Genomic DNA, 26,286 nt, shown 5'->3' on the forward strand with positions numbered 1-26,286 from the left:
TGTGAAGAAATTCAGTGATAGCAAAATGCAGGCTGTCATCCAATGAAGCTAAAGGAACATGGCAAGGAGATAGGGAAGGCAGATATTACTTAAAGCTTATAGTACCAAGTGAAAAAGCATCAGGCCCACAGAAACTTAAACAGAAGCAGACCTTAATGCATTTTGTTATATTAAAATATTATGCTGTTACAGATGTGGTAGTGAACACATAATTATGAAATAAATTGAAACTTAAATCCAAATGCTATCAGTTGATTCGTAACATATGATCTATTTACAAGTTCTTTGGCCTATGTTTAAATTGCTGCAAGATCTGAGAACTGTACTCATTAAGCAGACACCTACAGTGGGGGAAATAAGTATTAAACGTGTCAACATTTGTTTTCAGTAAATAAATTTCCAATGAGGCTATTGACATGAAATCCTAACCAGACATTTGTATATAACTCAAGAAATCCATAAATATAAAGAATTCACAACATTAAAGCCCATAAATAAATATATGTGTAATAAAGTGGAATGACACAAGGAAAAAGTATTGAACATACTAAGAAAAGGCAAGGAAAGGCAAAAAACCAGCTGAAATCTTTCAGTCATTAGAAAGTAATTCTATCTCCTATCTGTGGCAAATTTATACCAGTTGGGGTAGTACATATTGATGGGCTATACAAAGATGTTTTGCTGCCAAGATGTCGCACAATAAAAATCTAATGATAGGTAAAAACAAAGAGCTCTCCAAAGACCTTCACAACCTGATTGTTGCAAACCATATCATTGGAACTAGTTACAGATGTATTTCAAAACTTCTGAATCTTCCAGTAAGTGCCATTACAACTGTTATTCTCAAGTGGAAAGAACATCACTTCACCATCAAACGGCCATGCACAAGAACTCCTCGTAAGATTTATGACCACGGAGTGAGAAGGATAGTCAAAAGAATAGCCCAAGAGCAAGGGACCACTCGGAAAAGCTCCAGAAAGACTTGGAGGCAGCAGGTACAATTGTTACAGAGAAAACCATGGGCAATGCACTCCACCGGCATGGCTTCTATGCGTTGTTGCTATACAACATTTGGACAGGCCTATGAAATACTGGTTCAACCAAAGTCAAATTTTCTGGCTGTCATACTACACACACAGCAAATGGCACTGCACATCACCCGAAAAGCACTATACCAACAGTGAAGTTTGGTGGTGGAAGCATCATGGTGTGGCAATGTTGTTTCTCATCCAATGGTACTAGCGATTCAAAACATACAGCAAAAGAAACTCTCAATTGGGTTCAGAGAAAGAAAATCAAGTTATTAGAATGGCCCAGTCAATCACCTGACTTAAATCCAATTGAACATTTGTGGAAGGAACTAAAGATCAGAGTTCACAAGAAGGCCCCCCAAAGACAATGACTTTAGAAGAATTGGTCAAAATTAGACCTGAGCACTGCAGGCTATTGGTTTCTTCATACAGGAAGCATCTTGAAGTGGTCTTTATAAACAAAGGCTTCTCCACGAAGCATGAAATTAGTGTGTCCAATACTTTTGCCCTGTGTCATTCCACTTTATCACACATACCTTTAATTATGGCCTTTATTGTTGTAAATTATTTATATTTGTGGATTTCTTGAGTTAATACCATTGGCGGTTGAGAATTTCATGTGAGTAGCCTCATTGGAAATATATTTACTGAAAAAAATATTGATGCATTCAATTTTCCCCTACTGTATATTGAATGATATACAGAGCACTTGACAAGGTTTGCAGAACGTACGCAAAATATTTCATAGAGTATTTAAGAAAGATTAAAATGTAACCTAGTGGGATGGATCAATACTGTCTAGTGAGTTGGAATATTTTGATATAGATTTTAACCTTTTATAAGACAATATTTTCTGGTTCCAGCATTACTGGATCCAAAGACTTATTGTGTATTACTAGGTTTGTATGCAATTTTACATTGTCAAATTATTTTATATATTTGTGATTTTGTGCAGTATATTATTATTCACTATGGCTGTATATAATGTTGTGATTGTTTCATATGTTGCATTAAATTTAATTTAATTGGATTTACTTTTGGGCGGCACGGTGGCGCAGTGGGTAGCACTGCTGCCTCGCAGTTAGGAGACCTGGGTTTGCTTCCTGGGTCCTCCCTGCATGGAGTTTGCATGTTCTCCCTGAGTCTGCAAAGACATGCAGGTTAGGTGCATTGGCGATTCTAAATTGTCCCTAGTGTGTGCTTGGTGTGTGTGTGTGTGTGTGTGCCCTGTGGTGGGCTGACGCCCTGCCGGGTTTGTTTCCTGCCTTGCGCCTTGTGTTGGCTGGGATTGGCACCAGCAGATCCCCATGACCCTGTAGTTAGGATATATCGGGTTGGATAATGGATGGATGGATGGATGAATGGATGGATTTACTTTTGCTATATCTACAGATATAATTCCTAGCCTTTCAGTAAAGTTGAAATGCAGTTTTTTATTGTATAACCATACCTAGTCCTTCTTTTTTATAAGTGGTTACCTATATTATGATTTGTTCATTATTGAGTTGTAACAGTATATGTTTTACAATGCATCTTGATCTTAATGTTTTTTTACCCCCCCCCACCCCCCATACTTTTGCAGGATATCATCTGATCCCTCCAAAAAAATTCCAGATCCAAGAACTGTTGTTGTCAATAAACTGCAAGTTGAGCCAGGTATTCAAATCTGTGGTGGAAATCTATATGGCATATTTGTTGAAAAAGTAGAAGATGATAGTATCCCAAAGGGTCCAGATGGGCTTATGACTGGGGACATCATTTTAGAGGTAGGTACATTTTTGATGTTCTTTTTCAAAAACAAATTTTTTTTACATTATAGAAAATCTATACAATCTATGAATGTCAAGTTTCTTTTGCTTAATGGTCTGAAGCAAAAGACACATTTTCTTTACCTTTTGTAGAATTTTAACCAAATTTCAGGTATTTCATGGAAGAAATACAACATTTAGTTGAACAAGTACATGTATAAATCCTTTAATTAGTAACTAGTGGAGGCACCTTTTCCCAGAATTACAGCCATTCTTTTGGATATTCTTGAACCAACATAGCACATATAGATTTTGTAATGCTATGTCATTCTCTGCATTTCATTCAGGCTGAACCAAATTTGAAGCAACAAATTTTTAGTTGGAATTGGGTCAGTATCACCTGTTGCATAGGGGAGAAACAAATCAATGGCTAGACTAACCAAATATCAAATAAAGTAAAAGTCTACTTACTAGAAATAGAACTGTGATAACTGTAAAGTATTTCAAACAGAGCTCTAACAGTTTCTTGATGACAGTCCACCTGTGTACACTTAACCATTAAAATGGAGTTTGCTTGTCTTTGTAGACTTAAACATACATCTCTGAGTGAAAGAATATTGCTTTGCATGCACTGATCTGCGAACCAACCAATGACAGTGGATCATGTAGAGAAGAACGTTAAGAAAAGAAAATATAGTGATGATTTTTTACAATATGATTTTACTTCAATAGTTACAGCAGGAATCGAGAAACCGCAATGCGTTATTTGTAATGAAGTTCTATTAGCCGAATCTATGAAGTCGAACAAACTGAAACGTCATTTTGATAGCAAGCATCCGAGCTTTGCCGGCAAGGATACCCAGTATTTTAGAAGCAAAGCTGATAGAGTCAAGAAAGCCAGACTTGACACTGGCGGCAAGTACCACCAACAAAACGTAGCAGCTGTTGAAGCTTCATATTTGGTGGCTCTCAGAATCGCCAGAGCTATGAAACCTCACACCATTGCTGAAGAGTTACTGTTGCCAGCAGCCAAAGACATTGTTCGAGTTATGATCGGAGCAGAATATGATACGAAATTGATTGCAATTTCCTTATCTAATGACACTGTCTGCAGAAGAATAGGTGACATGTCTGCTGATATTATTGATCAGGTAATCCAGGAAATGAAATCTGCTCCACTTCCAATATTTAGCATCCAGCTTGATGAATCTACAGACGTTGCAAACTGTTCACAATTACTGGTTTATGTGAGTGAGGTATGTTAATGATGGCGAATTTAAAGATGAGTTTCTTTTTTGCAAATCTCTTGAAACGACAACTACTGCATGTGATGTATTTGACACAATTGGTTCATTTCTGAAAAAGCATAATATCTCTTGGGGAAAAGGTTTGTGGTGTTTGCACAGATGGTGCTCCAGCTATGCTAGGATGTCGGTCTGGATTTCAGCGTTTGGTACTGAATGAGTCATCAAAAGTCATCGGAACTCACTGTATGATTCATCGCCAAATATTAGCAACGAAGACGCTGCCACAAGAGTTACAAGAAGTAATGAAAAGCGTTGTAAGTTCCGTCAATTTTGTAAAAGCGAGTGCTTTAAACAGTCGACTGTTTTAGAAACTTTGTAATGAGCTGGGTGCGTCCAACAATGCTCTGCTATTTCACACTGAAGTGAGATGGTTGTCGAGAGGAAAAGTTTTAAAACGTGTTTTTGATCTTCGTGATGAACTAAAAACGTTGCTTAATCAGAAAGCAAGACCGCAGTTCGAAGCACTTTTCAGCGATGAAAGTGAACTGCAGAAAATAGCTTACTTGGTGGACATTTTTGCCATCTTGAATGAGTTAAATTTATTACTGCAAGGACCAAGTGCAACATGCCTCGATTTGTCTGAAAAGATCCGATCATTCCAAATGAAACTTCAGCTTTGGCAAAAAAAATTGGATGAAAATAAAATTTACATGTTGCCCACCTTATCTGCTTTCTTTGAGGAAAATGACATTGAACCTGACAAAAGGATTACAATGATAATTTCTGTGAAAGAACATTTGCACATGCTTGCGGACGAAATTTCATTGTACTTTCCAAATCTACCTGACATCCCGTTTGCACTTGCCAGAAGTCCATTCACAGTCAAAGTTGAAGATGTTCCTGAGACAGCACAAGAGGAGTTCATTGAACTCATTAACAGCAATGCAGCGAGAAATGATTTATCTTCAATGTCAGTTACAAAATTCTGGATCAAGTGTTTGCAGTCATATCCTGTTTTGTCTGAAACTGTGTTGCGCCTTCTTCTTCCATTTCCAACAACATATCTTTGCGAAACAGGGGTTTTCAGCTTGTTGGTTATCAAGTATAAATACAGAAGTAGACTTGTTGCAGAAGATGATCTTCGTTGTGCTCTTGCAAAGACTGACCCGAGAATTTCTGATCTGGTGAGAAAGAAGCTTTTTACGCATACTGTCGCAACAATTTTGTAGCAATGTAGTTTACTGTTGTTATATTAAGACTGTTACCCATGCTACGCCATGCTTTTCACATTTTCACACAAGTATACGGTGAATACAGTTTAATATACAATGAAGAAAAACAAATAAACTTAAGTCATAAAGACAAAGTTTAATTTATTTGTAATTAGAAATAGATATTTCACAATATATAATTGCATATTATTTTTGTTATTAATCAGTACGCTTTAATTATGTTCAATTTGTAACAATGAAAATACATCCTGCATATGAGATATTTACATTACGATTCATAACAGTAGCAAAATTACAGTTATAAAGTAGCAACGAAAATAATTTTACGGTTGGGGTCGCCACAGCATGGGAAATTGTATTAAAGGGTCGCGGCACTAGAAAGGTTGAGAACCGCTGATATAAAAGTACATAGAATCTTCAAAATGTGATCATTATTCAAATCTTGGCAGCCCAGCAAGAAAAAAATTAATCAGAATAGCTAGCAGTAGAAGGGATAAAAACTCTTAACAATTTGCATTGTGACACAAGTCAGATGAGTGAAACCGTGAATCCAGTAAAGAATTCCACTGGTCTGCACTCTATTGTGAAGCAATGCGTAGGTATCATATTCGAAAAAGCTCATGTAATGTCTTGAATTTGCAAAACAATTTCCATAGGAGCCTGTAAAAGAATATGGAACGTTATTAACTGGTTTGATTTTCACGTTGCGGTGAGGGGTGGGCTGTGTGTGCAAGAGAGCTGACAACCAATGAATATTCATCCGGAAGTACGATGCATAGCATGCATCAAAGAGCAATAATGAATGCACATGTTTTGAACTTCAAAAACAAAAGCTAGTTTGATGTCTCATGTTTTACGTACTAATACAGAATGGAAAACAGATAAAGGACTGAGACTGAGGCTGAGCTCACTGCAGCTATTAATGCTTTGCATAGTGCCTGCTGTGTCAGGACGGGGATTATGGACCTCAAAGACAAATGAGAAGCTTGTGTGTCTCATTATTTACATACCATAACAGAATGGAAAAAAGAAATAAAGGGCTGAGATGGGTGCTATATGCAGCTATTAAGCCTTCATATAGCACCAGCTCTGTCAGACTGCACGCTAGCATTTAGAAAAAACTGCACCAGAAGATTGGTGCTCAGTCAGTAAATGAAACATGGTGCAGCAATGAAATTAGCTACTGATCTGCAAATCTGACATGCCCCATGATATAAAGTCACATAATGTGACATTAGCATTATTCTGCACAGTGTGACTGATGTTTCCTTTACAAGTGTCTTGAAAAGCTTCAAAGACAGCACAGAATCAGTGATCCAGAGTTTCTAGTCAGGACTCCCATTGGTTGTTTGTATCTTGGAAAAATCTTTCTTAGTTTAGTATGGTTAAAGTTGTGAGAGTCTCGATATACATGTTCCACCTTAGTATTTTGTTTTATGTTTATCACCAGATGAAAAAGATCTACAATTAATGATACAAATCTACCACACCAGTGAAACATATTTTAAATGGACCTTAGTACCTGAGCATCATCACTAATTCACATACAGTGCATCCGGAAAGTATTCACAGCGCATCACTTTTTCCACATTTTGTTATGTTACAGCCTTATTCCAAAATGGATTAAATTCATTTTTTTCCTCAGAATTCTACACACAACACCCCATAATGACAACGGGAAAAAAGTTTACTTGAGGTTTTTGTAAATTCATTAAAAATAAAAAAACTGAGAAATCACATGTACATAAGTATTCACAGCCTTTGCTCAATACTTTGTCGATGCATCTTTGGCAGCAATTACAGCCTCAAGTCTTTTTGAATATGATGCCACAAGCTTTGCACACCTATCCTTGGCCAGTTTCACCCATTCCTATTTGCAGCACCTGTCAAGCTCCATCAGGTTGGATGGGAAGCGTCGGTGCACAGCCATTTTAAGATCTCTCCAGAGATGTTCAATCGGATTCAAGTCTGGACTCTGGCTGGGCCACTCAAGGACATTCACAGAGTTGTCCTGAAGCCACTCCTTTAATATCTTGGCTGTGTGCTTAGGGTCGTTGTCCTGCTGAAAGATGAACTGTCGCCCCAGTCTGAGGTCAAGAGCGCTCTGGAGCAGGTTTTCATCCAGGATGTCTCTGTACATTGCTGCAGTCATCTTTCCCTTTATCCTGACTAGTCTCCCAGTCCCTGTCGCTGAAAAACATCTCCACAGCATGATGCTGCCACCACCATGCTTCACTGTAGGGATGGTATTGGCCTGGTGATGAGCGGTGCCTGGTTTCCTCCAAACGTGACGCCTGGCATTCACACCAAAGAGTTCAATCTGTGTCTCATCAGACCAGAGAATTTTCTTTCTCATGGTCTGAGAGTCCTTCAGGTGCCTTTTGGCAAACTCCAGGCAGGCTACCATGTGGCTTTTACTAAGGAGTGGCTTACGTCTGGCCACTCTACCATACAAGCCTGATTGGTGGATTGCTGCAGAGATGGTTGTCCTTCTGGAAGGTTCTCCTCTCTCCACAGAGGACCTCTTGAGCTCTGACAGAGTGACCATCGGGTTCTTGGTCACCTCCATGACTAAGGCCCTTCTCTCCCGATCGCTCAGTTTAGATAGCCGGCCAGCTCTAGGAAGAGTCCTGATGGTTTCAAACTTCTTCCACTTATGGATGATGGAGGCCACTGTGCTCATTGGGACCTTCAAAGCAGCAGGAGTTTTTCTGCAACCTTCCCCAGATTTGTGCCTCTAGACAATCCTGTCTCGGAGGTCTACAGACAATTCCTTTGACTTCATGCTTGGTTTGTGCTCTGACATGAACTATCAACTGTGGGACCTTGAATAGACAGGTGTGTGCCTTTCCAAATCATGTCCTATCAACTGAATTTACCACAGGTGGACTCCAATTAAGCTGCAGAAACATCTCAAGGATGATCAGGGGAAACAGGATGCACCTGAGCTCAATTTTGAGCTTCATGGCAAAGGCTGTGAATACTTATGTACATGTGCTTTCTCAATTTTTTTATTTTCAATAAATTTGCAAAAATCTCAAGTAAACTTTTTTCACGTTGTCATTATGGGGTGTTGGGTGTAGAATTCTGAGGAAAAAAAATGAATTTAATCCATTTTGGAATAAGGCTCTAACATAAGAAAATGTGGAAAAAGTGTTGCGCTGTGAATACTTTCCGGATGCACTATAAGAGCAGATACTTCCATCCCCCATTGTAAATGAATTTTCAGTATGCTTAAGTTTGAGGGTCAACAACTGCCTTTAGGTAGGGATTCCTGTTTTTGCTTAGAAAAAGAGGACGAATCAGTCCTACTCCTAACATTATACAAAGTTTCTTCAAAGATGTAAATTGTGGATGTCAAATAAATTAAAAATTATTTAAATAAGGGTAGGTTCCTCTGACAACCCAAGGATATTGGTTTAAATGCTTTAGGGTGGGAGAGAATGAACAAGAAAAAATAAGTAAAGAATGGGAGTCAAGTGAAGATAGTCAAAAAAGGAGGAAGAGGAAATATCACATCTAGGCATTAAGTTGAACATGAATATTCAACTCTGCGTCTTTGAATCCTATCTAGGTTAGGTATAAGCCAAGGTGTTTGTCAGGAATTTGCCCTAGGGTTTAAAGTAGTAAATGGAACATTTGTAAGTGAGAGATCTGGGCATTACCATGTTGGTATTTTGGCAAACCAGGATGGAGGCTTAATAGGAAGATGTAATATCCAACTGCAGAATTTACTGTGTTTTATAGACCTCAACCAAGGCTTAACATTTTGACTTAGATCCCTTTAAGATTCTGAGTAAAGACTTTTCTATCTTTTAAACTGACACTTCCTATCAGAATCATTTTTTGGCCTGCTATTTTAATGGGGAAAATCTCACTAAGGTAGCAATAGTGTCTTATAATAATATTGATGGATAATAATGGATTTCTAATGATTTAAAAAATTTCAGTTTGTATTTTTTTTACTGTACATAAATGTAATTCAGATTAGTTTAACTAAATATCTTTTGTTTGAGGATTACCAACCAAAGAATCAAAAAATTTGTAAGGGTGTATAGAGCACAGACACTATATTGTATTTAGAGCATTTGGATTAACTTTTAATACATTTTGATGGTCATTGAAAATTAATTCCACAACGGTATTGTGTGGTATTTTTCCAGATTTAATGGCCACAGAGATTGTTGATGAGGATTGTTACATGTATCTGTGTAGTGGTAACACATTTTCTATTAAATATTATTTACATCCCATACCTCCTTTCCCTCAAAATTTAAATCAATGCAACATACAGAAAAATATCATTTTTGACTTATCATAGGCACTTTTAAAAATACAATGTAATTATAAAAAAAATACTTTTCCTATTTTAAAATGGTTTGAGTGTACTGTTTTGCTTCTTGTGCTGCATAGAAAACACAATCACTTTTTATATTTATATCCCAAACCTGTGCAGTTCTGTGTATTGGGTTGCATGTTACTTTCAAAATTGGATAAAATATGTCTGCTCAAACAGATTTTCTTTATCTTCAGAATATTGTAAGTAGTCTATGTTAAAACTCTGTTTTGCTTTGTACAGTATAGTTCAGTTTATATGAAAAATAAAACTGCTGAAGAGGCATACCTTGAACTTTTAAAGCCTGCAGAATCAGTCGTCATGAAGGTTCAATACCGAATCGATGATTTCACTAAAATCAAGGATTTACCTGGTGATGGCTTCTATATAAGGTATTTTATATGCAATAATTTTGATTTATTTGTTTTTATTGTTAAAATATGTATTTCTTAAGTCAACTCTTAACAATGCATTGTTTTTGCTTTCTAGCCATTTTAACATTTTTTTTATATTTTATGTAATAACACTGTTATATGCCTTTATCTTTCCTTTTCATTCATGGAACTCTTCAACAAATTCATTATATTCATAAACATAACAAGAACGTTAGCATTAGTAGTTATATAAGATACTGAATGCCTACTTGCTGGTTTGAAATAAAGCTGCAGATGCACTATAAATGTGCCCAACACACTTAACTAGTAATAATACTTGACAGACTTTAAAGGAATGGAACAGCAGTGCAGTATTTTTCAAATTTTGGTTTGACCGTATCATAATCAAAATTTGCATTAACAATGAATTTTACAATTTTATTTTTAAATGTTTAAATTCTTTATCTGTCCTAACTCCCTGAGATTTAAACTACTGAAGCCATCCTGACCTGCACTATTTTATAATGCAACAATGAATGGATAGCACTATCAGGGGCACTCCCATCTATTTTCTGATTCCCCTCCAAACACTCCATTTTCAAGATATTTTAATATAGGGACAAGTAAGTGCATACTAATAATATATCAAGCGTTTAGCTTGCATAAACAAAATGTAACATTTTCATGTGTCTTATTTTTTTTGCTAAAGCAAACCCCCATTCAGCATCCAAAACAAACTGAAGTCAAAAGTCAAGATTATGTAACTCTTGACAATCATAGCATATGGCATGAGTATTATAGTGTCTTTTTCTCCAGATCCAAAGTGTGGCATGAAATTCCTTTTTCTTTCCTATTTAGAGCACTTTATGACAGAGTAGCAGAAGTAGAACAAGATTTGAGTTTCAAGAAGGACGACATACTCTATGTTGATGATACTTTGCCTAATGGGAATTTTGGATTTTGGATGGCTTGGCAACTTGATGAAAATGCTCAAAAACTTGAACGTGGACAAATCCCCAGCAAATACATGTGAGATTCATGTTAACTATGTATTTATATGTTGGTAATGTTCACATTTATTGTTATGTATACTTTTGTGAATGTTGTACTCAGTACAGTGAAATTTTGACTTGCTTGTTAACTCAGAACAGTTGACAGTATTTTACCAAAATAAAGATGCACACTTACAAGCAAATGTGCACACAAAAATATAAATAGCATGCAATATAAAAATGAGTGTGTGTGTTTGTGTGTTTATATATATATATATATATATATATATATATATATATATATATATATATATATATATATATATATATATATATATATATAGGTGTGTGTGTGTGTGTACAGGCAGTCCCCAGGTTACGTACGAGATAGGGACTGTAGGTTTATATATATGTTGAATTTGTATGTAAGTCGGAACAGGTACATAAATTTAATAAATGCTATTGTTGACCAACTGTAACCAAGTGCTCTGGCAATGAATGATGGAGTTTCACCTCTCTCTGACCTTTTCATTATTTCTACTTTATTTTCCATGGTGATGGTTTTTCTCTTCTTTATTGTATCACCAGCACTTGCATCAGATTTGTGTTTCATTGTTGAAGGGTGAAGACAAAAGGTTAAGATGAGCTCTTCTGCACAGCACTTGCTGCCTGCAGCGTCAGCCAACCGAGAGCAAACAAGGTGTGGCCAAAGGCGGGTAGTGAATCGGCCACCACGGCCCCCATTCAACAGGTAGCCACCCAAGGCACACATTCACCCTCAATGGCCTCCGTTCAGTCACAACCGGGTCACCACTTGCAGCATCACCAGCCGCCCACCGAGAATGAATGGGGCAGCCGTTTGAGGGACACTGCAAGGCTGTGTGGTGGGTGGGCAGTGAAACGCCCCCCTCTGCCCCATCCAGCCTCCATCCAGTCAGGAGCAGTAGCTGCAGCTGCGTGGTGGGCGGGCAGCGAACCGCCCCTCTCAGCCCCATCAAGCCTCCGTCCTGCACATGAGCGCTTGCTGTGCACCCAGCCGCCACTGAGAATGAATGGGGTGCGGCCCCCATCACCCCACTCATCAAGCAGAGCCACCCAAGGGACACTACACTGCGCAAGCAGTGAAACTGCCCCCCTCCAGCCACCTCTTGCAGCGTCCCCAGTCTGGAGATGACGGAGCGGCAGTTACTGAGTGAGGAGCCTGCGTCGCGTCCCCCAGACAGATGAAGGAGCAGCTGCGACCCCGTTCGTATGTCGGATGTCCATAACGTGTCCATATACATATATATATATATATATACATACTAGACAAAGAGCCCGTTTCGACAACGTAAGATGCGACTGCGCATTTGGCTTCGGATGGACGTGAGTGAGGAGGCAGGCGAATTATGTATTAAGATTATATATATATATATATATATATATATATATATATAAAAACACACACCTGGACCAGTTGTAAGTAGATGTGAACGTAAGACAGACCAACAATACAGTATGTATTCAAACATGACTGTATGTATATTATTGTATAATAAGTCCCTTAAGTCATATTGTTTGATTTATCTTTTTTTTATTATCATTCTTAGCACATTGTGTTATTTTGTGTACATTATTTTTTTATTTTATTGTTTTGTTTCATTATTACTGCTGCTCACATGGGTGTCAAACCTTTAGCAGCGCCACAAATCCTTTGTCTGTGTTATATTACATTATCACCGTTATGGGAGGTATTTTCTGCAAAAAAAGGAAATTAAAATTATAAAAATGCAGTCTCTCTTTTGCAATATCATTTTCAAAGTCTATGCACAAAAATGCTGCAAAATTTAAAAATGAAATTGCAAATGTTATTTCATTTTATTTTCAAAATCTATATGCAAGAAGACTGCAAAAATTAAAAAATTAAATGAAATAACACCATTTGCAATTTTATTTTCAGCCTGAGCAGCAGTGAAGTTGCAAAAATGAAAAGTAAAGTGCAGATAAGCACTGGTGCCACCTGCTGCTCATTGAATTTTAATTTTCCATTTTGCATTTTCAAGTTCTCAGCATGCAGATAGCACAGGTCAGTGGGTGGGGCTTTGCACGTCAATTTCCCACAATTTTTTGTCCTTTGTAGCTGTAGCCACTTTGATTACATGATTTTGATCTTTTCACTTCCATAGTGAAAAAAACTGTCTCGCAAAATCTGAACACCGCACATAATTGTAGTTCTGAAGTAATTAATTTGCTATTTAATTACAATATTTAACATGACAAAATTAGCCTTTATTACGTGATAATTTACATTTATGTACATTGAAGTGGAAACAGGACACTTTTGTATTTTTGTCTTTTGTAGTATTATATAATTTACCCCTCTACAGTTTCCACCATCTTCTCTTCCTTCCCATTTCCCTGTAGTTGATCGACAACTCAATCAGACTAATAATTGTTACAACCTTTTAAAAATAAGGTGATCTGTTTTAATAAGGTTTTATTTTTTAACATTTTAGCCTGTTAATAATTAACATTAACAGATAAAGGAGCACACAAAATGTGCTGTTATTATATTTTGAATATGTTATTATAAAGATTACTGTGTTATTTTGGTTTGACGACACTACAGTTGTTGTTAACTATATTGTTTATATGAGTGCTAGGTGTCTGCTTTATTACACCCCATGTGTTCAGCCTTACCTGCACGTTAACAGCTGTAGATTCTGTCAGTGGTCCATGTTGTACATACTTGACATTATTTTTTTTCAATGCTCTTTTCTATATAATGCTTTGACATTCAATTAATTGAATCCACCATGTAAATGTGCAACCTGTAAACATTGTTACTGTTTGTAACAAGTTAAAGAAAAACATGACTGTTAGAAATTTAAACATGACATGAAACATGACTTTGCCTGGCTATAGCTTTCACGGTAAAGCCATATTAGTGAAATAAAACAAAAAATATTGTAGTACAGTAATCCCTCGCTATATCACGCTTCGACTTTCGTGACTTCACTCTATCGCGGATTTTATATGTAAGCATATTTAAATATACAGTATATTGCGAATTTTTCGCCGGTGTTTCATGGGTTTCAGTGGACAATGGGTCTTTTAACTTCTGGTACATGCTTCCTCAGTTGGTTTGCCCAGTTGATTTCATTCAAGGAACGCTATTGGCAGATGGCTGAGAAGCTACCCAATCTGAGCACGTACTACATATTAAATAAAACTCCTCAAATATATTGTGAGCAGGGGGGGCTGTTCGTACCCCTAGAGGATACGGACGATCCTCAAAAAACGCTGAAAGACTACCTTCACATTGCTCCCTTCCTTGCTGGGCTTACTTGTTACTTTGTTGCGTGATATGCTTCCCGCACGGTGCTTCACATACTTAAAAGCCCAAACAGCACCTATTGAGTTTTGATTGTTTGCTTCTCTCTCTCTCTCTCGCTCTGACATTCTCTGCTCCTGACGGAGAGGGTGTGAGCAGGGGGGCTGTTCGCACTCCTAGAGTATACGGACGCTCGTCTAAAAAATGCTGAAAGACTACCTTTTGCTCCCTTCCTTGCTGGGCTTACTTGCGGCTGCATGTCAAGCAATATGCTTCCCGCACGGTGCTTCGCATACTTAAAAAGCTCGAACAGCACCTATCGGTTTTTGATTGTTTGCTTTTCTCTCTCTCTCTCTCTCTCTCTCTCTCTCTCTCTCTGACATTCATACTTAAAAGCCCAAACAGCACCTATTGATTTTTGATTGTTTTCTTTTTTCTCTCTCTCTCTCTCTGACATTCTCTGCTCCTGATGCGCACTCCTTTGAAGAGGAAGATATGTTTGCGTTCTTTTAATTGTGAGACGGAACTGTCATCTCTGTCTTGTCATGGAGCACGTTTAAACTTTTGAAAAAGAGACAAATGTTTGTTTGCAGTGTTTGAGTAAAGTTCTTGTCTCTCTACAACCTCGTGTGTTTCTGTGTAAATCTGTGACCCAAGTGTGACAATATAAAAATAACCATATAAACATATGGTTTTTACTTCGCGGATTTTCACCTTTCGCGGGGGGTTCTGGAACGCAACCCATGCGATGGAGGAGGGATCACTGTACTACATTCTTCTTACCCTATGAACATGTGACTGGTGGTAAACTAAAAATAAAATTCTTGAGAGAACAAACTAAAAACCTATACCTGAAGCCAACTTTCACTTTGCTAACTTCCATTGTATAATACATACAGTGCCCTCCATAATGTTGGGGACAGACACATTTTTCCTTGATTAACCCCATTGCTGCACAGTTTAAAATTACAAATTAAACAATTCAGACCAGACTAAAGTGTGCATTGAACACTTTAATTTAAGGATATTTGCATACATTTTTGGTCACACCATGTACACATTACAACACTTCTTATAATGATCCCCTTATTTCAGTACACCATAATGTTTGGAACAGTTTCCATCACAGGTGTGTGTGTGACTCCTCAAGTGAGTTTCATTGCTTCATTGGTGATTGCACTGAAGCCCATTGTCTTTTCCTGGGTGAAGCAAGGTAACACAGCTAGTGATAATAAAAATAATTATAAGTACATTATTCTATTGCAAAAGACTGCTGAGCCATACTTTTTGTGGCATGTTTATTTTACAGGGTTTCTCCTTAAGTCGGAACACACCTTTGTCCTGAAATTGCTTCATTTTGTTTAGGTGGATTTATATTATTTGAACCACCAGTTGCCCTCTGGTGGTTTTTATATAATATGTTCTTAAACAAATACAATAAAACAATCGTGTTTATCCATGTACAGCTTTGGAAAGACGACAAGATTTAATTTAGTGAACTTCTATTACAGTACTTTTACTTTTTTGTTGCATATTTATATGTAATATGTGTTTCTTTTCTCTGAAAGGATGGATCAGGAGTTTTACAGGAGACATAGCATGTCAGAAGTTAAAGATGAAAATGGCACAAGTAAAACTTTATCAGCAGCTGCACGGAGATCATTTTTTAGAAGAAAACATAAACATAAGCGCAGCGGTTCCAAAGATGGAAAAGACCTGTTGGCTCTTGATACCACAAGCACCGATTCAATACCACTATTGGAAGGTGAGGTTGGCAGTGTTTAGCACAGCCTCTTAGTATTTATATGCTTTATATAAAGCCAGAAAAATATTTTGGAAAATATTATTCAACAAAAATGAAAAACTCTTTAAACTGTTGGCAGTGGTTTATAATGAATTAACGGGTTTCATAATTATCGTAACATGGCTTTGATATAGTGTCAGATTACACAGAGTAGAAATTGACAAATTACACAATTCTGTGATCCATTCCAGTGCAGTTTCAGATTTTCACAGTATTGTGAGCTCGCTGAATGCTGACAGCCAATTAACGTTCTATCTGAGAGCAGCAGTGTCTTTGAATGTTTCCCAAGTATGACAAGTTCAGTTTTAGTCGTCTTCTTTTTTTTCTGCCTTTTCTATTCTTATATGGTAAAGCAAACACAATACATCAGACAGACGAATCTCTTTTGTTTTTGCATGTTCCAAAACCCCAGCATTTATTTCTTGTGGCATTGTTGTTAGCTCTCGCACACACACACAGGCTGACCCCCAAGACTCAAGACAAAAATCAAACATGGTTCATTTAGTTTGGGAGAGCCACAGACCAGTCTGACTGAGTCATCAGGGAAGACAAACTCTATGACAGATGGTCATAAGAGCAGACAGACAACTGCTGCTGACTCACTAAGTTTATTTAAAATTGCTGGAAAGATAATGTTTTGTGACAGGTCCTTTATAAGGTGGTTAAGTTTGCTGATGTCACTAAAGTAGTTGGATTACCAGATACCCTCGTTTCAGCACAACAATTACAGATTGTCCTTGATATGATTCTTTCTTTGGCAGATATGTAGTGGGTAAAGTTTAATGTAAATAAATGTGAGGATTTATCAATAGTAAGTGATAAAGTACATGGAGGTGTGACACAGCAGTGATTGCCAGGATGAGAGGTGCATGGAAGAGATGCTGGGAGCTGTCGTCATTTCTGACTGCTAAAGGATTATCTCTGGCGTTGCTGGGTAAAGTTTATCAAAGTTATGAGGGGGCGCAGTGATAGCACTGCTGTCTTGCAGTATGGAGATTATGGGTTCACATCCTGGATCCTTCCAGTGTGGAAAGCGCTTTGAGTGTTGAGAAAAGCAGGAAATAAATGCAAAGAATTATTATTATTATTATTGTTGTTGTTATTATGTAAGGAGTAATATCATCTATGGGAGTGAGACATAAAAGATCACTAAGCAAAGTCTGAAAGGACACAGATGTATATGTGGAGTGAGTGAGAAGAAGATAAATACCAAGTGAAGAGAAAGACTGGGTGTGCAGATGATACTGTGTTGTGCTGAAGAGAAACAGACTAAGGTAATTTAGGCATGTGCAGCAAAAAGCAGAGGATAATTGTGTGAAGAGGTCTTCCAAGGTGGAGGTGGAGAGGATGTGGTGAAGATAGAGGCCAAAGAAGATATGACTGAAAGTTGTTTCAGATGATATGAAAAGATTGGGTCTAACCCAAAGGATACCCAGAACTGTGGAGAGTGAAGGAGAAGATTTGGTAGACAACTAAATAACCTGAGTAAACCCACAAAATGTCCATTAAATTGATGATGATGATTGTGCTGACGGGTGGAATTCTGAGAAACACTTGCAACTACTGATGGAATTGTTATGATCCACATGCTAGACCTCTAATCATCTAGAGATCAGGGGTGCCCTACCGAGGTTCGATTCCCGAGAGGGAGTGCAGTGGAGTGTGTACACCTGATGAGCCCAGAATGAGGGTGAAACACGTGTCGTGTACTCTTTGCATTTATTTGACAGTAAACTATTTCAACCATTCTATGATCTGCTCCTCACAAACTGAGGGCACCGTGGCGGATGTTAGCAGATTGCTGACCAACCACAAGCGTTACCTGGTAGGTAACCACCCATACAATCAGATTGTGACACAGACTACGAATGCCGTGATATATATATATATATATATATATATATATATATATATATATATATATATATATATATATATATATATATATATATATATATATACTGAGTATACTTTATACATAAAATATATGTTGTCGTACCTTGCATAACTGAATAACCTTTATGGTACAATAGCAATTCAATACATTTATGGTCACTACAGTATTTGGATTTAATAATCTTCATGTGGAAAAAGGCTGACTTGAATAAATAAGTAGAGCCGAATAATGCAGTCAAGGAGGTAGCACATTTCCTCATGTTTGGGTACTTTTCCTCTGTGAGTAAGTTCCAAAACTGTCCATGAGCCCAGTACTTCAGCTGAATGTCATCCTGTAGTGTCAAAATCTCATCCTCCACTGTAGAGGAGTTTTAGGTGAAACAGTGTTGCAGTTTTTGATGCGGGTGAATCACCCTCAACATCTTCCTTAAATGGATAGCACTTAAATGTAGCGATTGGCTCAAGTAAAGCTGAGTCTTGAAACCATCTGTCAAAGTCTGACAGACAATTTTCAATCTGCTCTGTGTAGCGTATGCTGTCAAGTTGCGCACACGCCTTCCATTGTGTCTCCAGCTGTGACACAAGGTTTTGGATGTTTCCCAAATCAAGGCGCTGCTGCTTTGAGGACAGATGTTGCATTTTTCGTTTGAAAGCATTAACTGAGCTAATCATATTGACCATGGAGTTCTCTTTTCCTTGCAGCAGTATATTAAGCTCATTCAACATGTTGGTCAGATCGGAAAAAAAAATGCCAAGTCTAGCGGTCATTGATCGTTATTAAGTTGCTTGTATTCTGTATGTTTAATGACAAGGAGAAACTCCTTTTTCTCCAGCCAGGGGTCTTGAAATCTCAGCAGGAATTTCTCCCTAGCCATCTGTCTCAACGAAGGCCTTTTTTATCATCTCTCCATCTTGGAAGGATTTCTTATGCTTAATGATCAAGTGACTCACCCAGAATGATGCTTCGGTGTGTGTGCCTTTGCTTTTGAACTCAGCCGAGTGAAAAATGACGGCTGTCCGATTAACTGCGATTTTAGTTCCTTCTCCTTTCTCTTTCTCAGATCGCTTTTCGGAAGGAAGTCAGTGTCATAGTTTTTATAATCAGTTCGAAAGTAGCTTCCCATGTTTTCCTTCTTTGAAATAGCAATGATAGATTGACAGATCAGACAAATGAACTTCGATTGTGACATTGTGAGAAAAAAAATCCTCTTCCAATTCCACATCCAGCCCATACCCTACCCAAACAATTTTTTTTTTTTTTAAATTCCTTCTTTAGTCGATATAAAGTGGAAGGCTAACTAGATCACAGCCGGAGTTTTGCAGTAGGGGATGACCAGTGTGTTAGAAGAAAAGAGATCTTAGACTGTCCGCCCTGTATGTCAATCAAGTGGCAAATGCCATAGGGAGGATATATAGACTAACATTGCATAGTTTTACTGCCAAATAATGCACAGAGTACACGACACGTGTTTCGCCCTAATTCTTGGCTCATCAGGCGTACACACTCTCTGTGCACCCCCTCTCGGGGATCGAACCTCAGACGTCAGCGTCAGAGGCGAAGCCTCTTTATGTTGCGCCATGACGTGTGGTTAGTTTATTTGACAGCATGTAGATCGGGGTAATTACATTCATGGCATTCATAGTCTGAACCACAATCTGATTGTATGGGTGGTTACCTACCAGGTAACGCTTGTGGTTGGTTTGCCGCCACGGTGCCCTCTTCAGTTGCGAGAAGCAGATCATAGAATGCATAGTTTTACTGCCAAATAATGCAAAGAGTACGCGACACGTGTTTCGCCCTAATTCTGGGCTCATCAGGCTTACATACTCACTGCACCCCCTCTCGGGGATCAAACCTCTTTACGTTGCGCCACGGTGTGTGGTTCGTTTATTTGACAGCATGTAGATCGGGGTAATTACATTCATGGCATTCGTAGTCTGAATCACAATCTGTTTGTATGGTAGGTAACTAGGCAACATTCTATGATCTGCTTCTCGCAACTGAAGAGGGCACCGTGGCAGATGTTTGCCGACTTGCAGACCAACCACAAGCGTTACCTGGTAGGTAACCACCCATACAATCAGATTGTGATTCAGATAATGAATGCCATATACCAGTGTTTTTCAACCAGGGTTCCTCGAGTGCTAGCCAAGGGTTCCGCCGAAAAAGTCCTAAATCTCCGGAAAATGCTGGGACAAAATCCAGCATCGTGGTTTTATGTGGTTATTAATCGTTCTTTAGTCCTTTAGTCAGTTGCTGTTTCTCTGTTAGTCTATGTCACTGCCTCATTCTCATCTGCCTGACAGGCCGGTTAACTGCCTGCTCCTCCGTTCTTATCTCCACCCCTCTCTCGCTCCCAAAGTTAAATGATGGCCATTGTACAAGGACGGAGTGCTTTCACTAACTATGTAGCAGTTGTCCGGGGACGGCACTTTGCGTGGTGTAATAGCAATTAGGCTTGTCGTTTGCATTAATTTATTTATAAATTATTGTTTTGATTTCGAACATGGACCGATTTGTTAAGAAGCGTAAATTAGAAGACGCCGCAGCACACGACAATACAGTTGATTGAAGCTGCAGCTGCTACCATTAGCACTGCAACCACTCAGCTGCAGTTGCCGAAAAATGGCGCCAGCAATCCGCAACTCAAAGTTCGCCAGTACAGTGACAACTACTTAGCTCTGGGATTCACTTGGACGGGAGACCCTGACTGCCCTTCACCACTGTGCATTGTTTGTGGCGAAAAACTTGCCAATAGTGCCATGGCACCAGCTAAACAAAAGCGGCATTTAACAACTATACAACCAGAGGTATCAGACGAAAATGCACAGTACTTTCAGAGGACATTGGCCTTGAATAAGACGCAAACGGCTGCGTTTGAGAAAAAGTTCAAGATAAGTAAGAAAGCTCAAGAAGCAAGTTATGCTGTGGTGGAGATTGTTGCTAAGAAAATGAAATCGCATAACGTCACTGAAACGGTAATTTTACCTGCATGCCAAGAAATAGTGAGGATTATGTTTGGGGAGGATGCTGTATCAGAAATTAACAAGAATCACGCTTTCAGACAATACGATAAGTAGGCATATTGCTGACATGTCCAGCGATATTGAGCGTAATGTTCTCTCAAAAATTAAAAGTCGTGGGTTCTTTGCAATTCAGGTCGACGAGAGCACAGACGTCAGCGGTAAAGCACAGCTGCTTGCGTTTGTTCACTTTATTGACAATGAAGCTATTATGGAAGACTTTTTTTGCTGCAAAGAGTTGCCAGAAACAACAAAAGGACAAGATGTTTATGACGTTTTAAATTCACATTTGCAGTCTTGCGAGTTGACTTGGGAAAACTGTGTTGGCATTTTTACGGACAGTGCGCCTGCAATGACAGGAAATGTCAAAGGCTTTGTCTCGCTGGCACAACAACAGAATCCCAATATTATCATCACTCATTGTTTTGTTCATAGAGAAGCATTGGTTGCTAAAACAATTGGACCTGAACTGAAGTCTGTACTGGACATGGTGGTGAAAATAGTTAATTACATGAAGATGAGACCACTAAAATGTCGTCAGTTTGCAAAAGTTTGCGAAAGTGTGGAAGCAGACCACGTCACTCTCATCCAGCATACAGACGTACGATGGTTGTCTCGGGAAAAAGTTTTGTGTCGTTTCTATGAACTAAGAGAAGAGATGCTAGTCTTCTGTTCGCAAGGAAACCTGAAGGACTTTGCAGAAGTTCTGGGCGATGAATCTTGGTGTTATAAGCTAGCATATTTGGCTGACATATTTCACGAATTGAACTTCTTGAACAGTGGCATGCAATGCAGGAACGAAAACATCTTGACGTCAACGGACAAAATTAGTGCTTTTCAGAAAAAACTGACAATTTGGAAGAAACGCACAAGTGCAGGGAACGTGGAAATGTTTCCTAGTGTTGTTGACAGAAACTATCAGGACATTTTGCCATTGATTTTGAATCACTTGGAAACACTGTTGGCAGGTCTCAGCAAATATTTTCCGTCAATATCCATGGACAGTACGACTGGGTTTGAAGCCCATTCGTAGAATTTGAACCTTGTCAGAAGAGGAACAGCTTGCTGTGTTGCAAGTGACAGAACACTGAGGCTAAAGCACTCAGAGTTAAACCTGGATGCATTCTGGATGCTGGTTGAAAAGGAGTACCTATCAATTGCTCAGAAAGTTCTGCGACTGTTGGTGCAATTTTGAACTTCTTACTTGTGCGAGTTTGGATTTTCAGCCTTAACCACAATTAAAGACAAGAAGCGAGAGCGACTGTTGTCAGTCGACGACCCAGAATTCAACTTATCAGCAAAAATCATCAAGCACAAATTTCTCATTGAACTTTTGACTACTGCAGTGTAATGGTAACTTTAATAAAAGCATCATCTTAAATTTCTACTATAGATAATTGTGGATTTTAACTTTTATGTAACTTTTTAAAAAAGTTGTTGTTAGTAACGCTTGGTGAACTGTGAATAGGCCGAACATAAATTTTGAAAATAGTATGATTAAACATAAAAGCTACGTTTCCGCTCATCTGGTTTATTACATGATATAGGACATACTGGTGGATAATTGCATAGGGTTCCATGAGCAAGTTAACCATTCGCGCAGGGTTCCACTCCAGTGAAAAGGTTGAAAAACACTGCCATAGGCTAACGTTTAAAAAATTTTTTTAGAATGCAACGCAATCTACCTGCACTACCTTTCCAATCTATCGGTCGGACGTGTTAGGCACTCCTGATCTAGATTGAATAGCCTGCTGTGTGACGTACAAATCAAGAAAACGTAGGTTATTGATGAAGTGCATCTGAGAAATACCACAAGAAATACAAAAAACATGTACATCTTGCAAGCAGGGGATGAGAAATGTTTGTTGCTTCACAGAGACCAAATTTAGTAAGTTAAATCAGCCTAAACTAGCAACATATGCCTGTAATGTTTTGTTGTTTTGTTTGTTTAAAAATATGCTGGTTAATGAGAGGGTTCTCTTGCCCTTCTTCCCTGAGGTTGTTATGTTAAAGTGATTTTTTTTTATGCTAAAATAATTTACAAATCAAATCTCTGTTAGGCAAATGTTAAAGCAAATTCTATACCGTATGTGATGCTCACAGATAGATATGGCTAAAAACACACTCTGCATAAAAGATATATCAGAATATAAGTCTATTAAACTGAAGGAATGTATGGGAAGGCAGGTAACACTTGTGTATGTTTGGAGGCACCAAATGTGGAAACTGCCAATAACCCACACAAGCTCATCCACTTTTATAACATTTAAAATAGTCTGGTCATATGTGTTTTTCTGAAGTCATCAGAAAAAAAATGAAGCAGTTCACTATGGCTCTGTCTAGGAAGCTATGTCTTATGTTTTATGCTTGTGTGGTTAAAAGTAAGCATTTATGAATTATATGCGCTTTCCTGAAATATTTGTTTCCTTGTTTTTACTAATTACTTCCACCAGACGTAGTATCAAATATTTATTTTCCTTTTTACTAGACTCTGTAAGTCTAGCTTACCAGAGAGTTCAGAAGATTGAATGTACATCTCCAAGACCAGTGCTCATTTTGGGACCTTTGGTTGATGCTGTTAAGGATATGTTGGTGAAAGAGTCTCCAGGGAAATTTTGTAGATGCCCACCTGGTAAATATGTTTTAATATTTGTATCATAATAAAAAACTAGCTGGCATATAAAATGCACCTTGTTAAATCTGTATCTTACATTTTTAATTTTACAGTTATCTGTGTTAGATATTTACAAATTAAAAGGATTTTATTTATTATTTTAAATATCCTATTTCATATGATAATTTATATGTAACAAGATTATTTCCCTATATAATTAACGATGACAAAATTAATTTGCTGCTTTTCTCACCATGCAGAAGTGATGAAAGCCTCACTGCAAGCAATAGAGCGTGGAGTTAAAGATTGCCTGTTCATTGATTACAAAAGGCGAAGTGGACATTTTGATGTGACAACTGTGGCTTCTATAAAAGAAATGACAGAAAAAGTAAGAAATACAAGTGTTTTGTGTGAATGTCTGAATTTTTGACAGTACTTGCATTTTGACTATTTTATTAACATCTATTATATGTCATACTACCTTAAGACTTTATTTCTGAGTTTTTTAGTAAACGTGAAGCCTGGAAATTCTTATTCACGGTGAGCTCTTTATCAGATATTCATGAATTGAATCATTAGTTTTTTAAGAGTGCTTTATTATTGTAAGGATGTGCTAATGAAAATGCAAGTGATTGCTTGCTAATTCTAGTCTACTGCAATTCTAGACAGAAATACACAGCATACAGTAGATATACAGTGGAACCTCGGTTCACAACCGTAATTCGTTCCAAAACTCTGGTCGTAAACCGATTTGGTCGTCAACCGAAGCATTTTCCCCCATAAGATTGTATGTAAATACAATTAATCCGTTCCAGACCATACGAACTGTATGTAAATATATATTTTTTTTAAGTTTTTAACCACAAATATAGTTAATTAAACCATAGAATGCACAGCGTAATAGTAACCTAATGTAAAAACATTGAATAACACTGAGAAAACCTTGAACAACAGAGAAAACTAACACTGCAATAGTTCGCACTATAGCGCTACCAACTGCTGGCTAAAAACACTTTTTTTTTTAATGAGTTTTAAGCACAGGGAAAAAAATGAACATTTTAAAAAATCCGTAATTTAATAAACCACCAAGAAGAGTAACATTGCAACAGAAGTGAAAACAAAATCAAGCCCAGTGCATTCTTTAACTGCCTTCTCTACCTTATGAGTCCAGCCCTCTCTCTCGCTGCCTGTGTGTGTGCTCGGCTCTCTCTCTCGCGCTGCCTGTGTATGTGTGTGCTCGTCTCTGCCTGTGTGTGGGCGCGGCTCTCTCTCGTGCTGCCTGTGTGTGTGTGTGTCGCGCGCTCTCTCTCTCTCTCTCTCTCTCTGTAACTCATTGCACAGGAAATGCACATGGAGAGACTGAACATGTGCAAACCGAAAGGGAAACTGGCTTGTTCGTATACCGAGTGTGTGGTCGTGAACAGAGGCAAAAGTTTGGCAAACTTTTTGGTCATAAACCGATTTGTACGTGTACCGAGACGTTTGTGAACCGAGGTTCCACTGTATTTTGCATTGCCTTTATTTACTTGATTTTATATGCAACTATTTCTGGGTTGAAATTGTTTGAAAGCACACAAATTGCTTTTGTTTTAATGTTTGGCAAACTAGATAAGCACCTGTGACCACTTATTTTGTTATCTGACTATGTAGAGATAATACTGTAGGAAGCATTTTAGTGTCATTGTAACAAGTACAATTTATGCTAAAATAATAAATTCTGAAATAACTGAGTGGCAATATTTCAATTGAAGAAAATACATTTACAATGAATTTTGAAAGTATTCAGACCCCTTCACTTTCTGTACACTGTATTGTGTTATAGATTTAATTTTAAATGATTACATTTTGACATTTTTGGCCATCAGTCTACACTCAGTAACCCATAAATACAAAGTGAAACAATTTTTGAGGAAAACTGTACAGATTTACTAAAAAAAATAAAAATTTAAATCTCTCATTCATATACAGTAAGTATTCAGACCATTTGATGTGGCACTACACATTTTGGACAGGTGTGTTCTATTTGCTTTAGTTATACTTAATGGGTCTAGAACTTGATTGGAGTCCACTGTGGCAAATTTAATTCATTTGACATCATTTACAAAGGCACACACCTGTGTGTATATAGTCCCACATTTCACAGTGCATGTCAGGATAAAATCCAAGCCATAAAGTCCAAGGAAATCTCTGGAGACCTCTGTGATAAAATTGTGGTGAGACATAGATCAGGACAAGGGTGTAAAACTAATTTTTAAGCCTTTGAGTGTTCTCAGGAGCACAGTGACCTTAATAATTATGAAATGAAATAATTTTGGAAATGAAAGAACTCTTCGTAGAGTTACCTTCAGGCCAAACAGAGTAAGTGGGCAAGAAGGGCCTTGGTCGGGGAGGCTACCATGAACCTAATGGTCTAAAAAAAAAAAAAAAAAAAAAAAGGTTCAGAAGTCCTCTGCAGAGATGGAAGAACCTGTCAGAAGGGTGACCATCTAAGCACTAGTCAGGCATAGGGAATCCATTCCCGGACGAGTTTATCCATTCCCGGGAATTTGGGGGATGACACAGTGCACGGGCATCTCACATGTGAACGGTTTTAGAACGACCAACACTTACATTTAATAAAACTACCGCAATATGTTGACACAAATAAAAGACTAACCTTATCTACAAGCAGTTCA

At 38.0% G+C, this 26,286-nt stretch overlaps 1 protein-coding gene across 3 annotated transcripts in view; it reads left to right on the forward strand.

Moving 5' to 3' along the window:
- Positions 1-26,286, forward strand: part of dlg5a (discs, large homolog 5a (Drosophila)) — a 240,053-nt gene that overhangs the window by 205,782 nt on the left and 7,985 nt on the right. For all 3 annotated transcript variants that reach the window (XM_051923726.1, XM_051923727.1, XM_028795545.2), the window contains 6 exons: positions 2,614-2,797; positions 9,838-9,986; positions 10,827-10,997; positions 15,842-16,038; positions 23,486-23,629; positions 23,872-23,999. In XM_051923726.1, the coding sequence (XP_051779686.1) occupies positions 2,614-2,797; positions 9,838-9,986; positions 10,827-10,997; positions 15,842-16,038; positions 23,486-23,629; positions 23,872-23,999 (973 nt within the window). The remainder of the gene's footprint in view (positions 1-2,613; positions 2,798-9,837; positions 9,987-10,826; positions 10,998-15,841; positions 16,039-23,485; positions 23,630-23,871; positions 24,000-26,286) is intronic.

This window comes from Erpetoichthys calabaricus, chromosome 2, assembly GCF_900747795.2.
Source record: "Erpetoichthys calabaricus chromosome 2, fErpCal1.3, whole genome shotgun sequence".
NCBI lineage: Eukaryota > Metazoa > Chordata > Cladistia > Polypteriformes > Polypteridae > Erpetoichthys > Erpetoichthys calabaricus.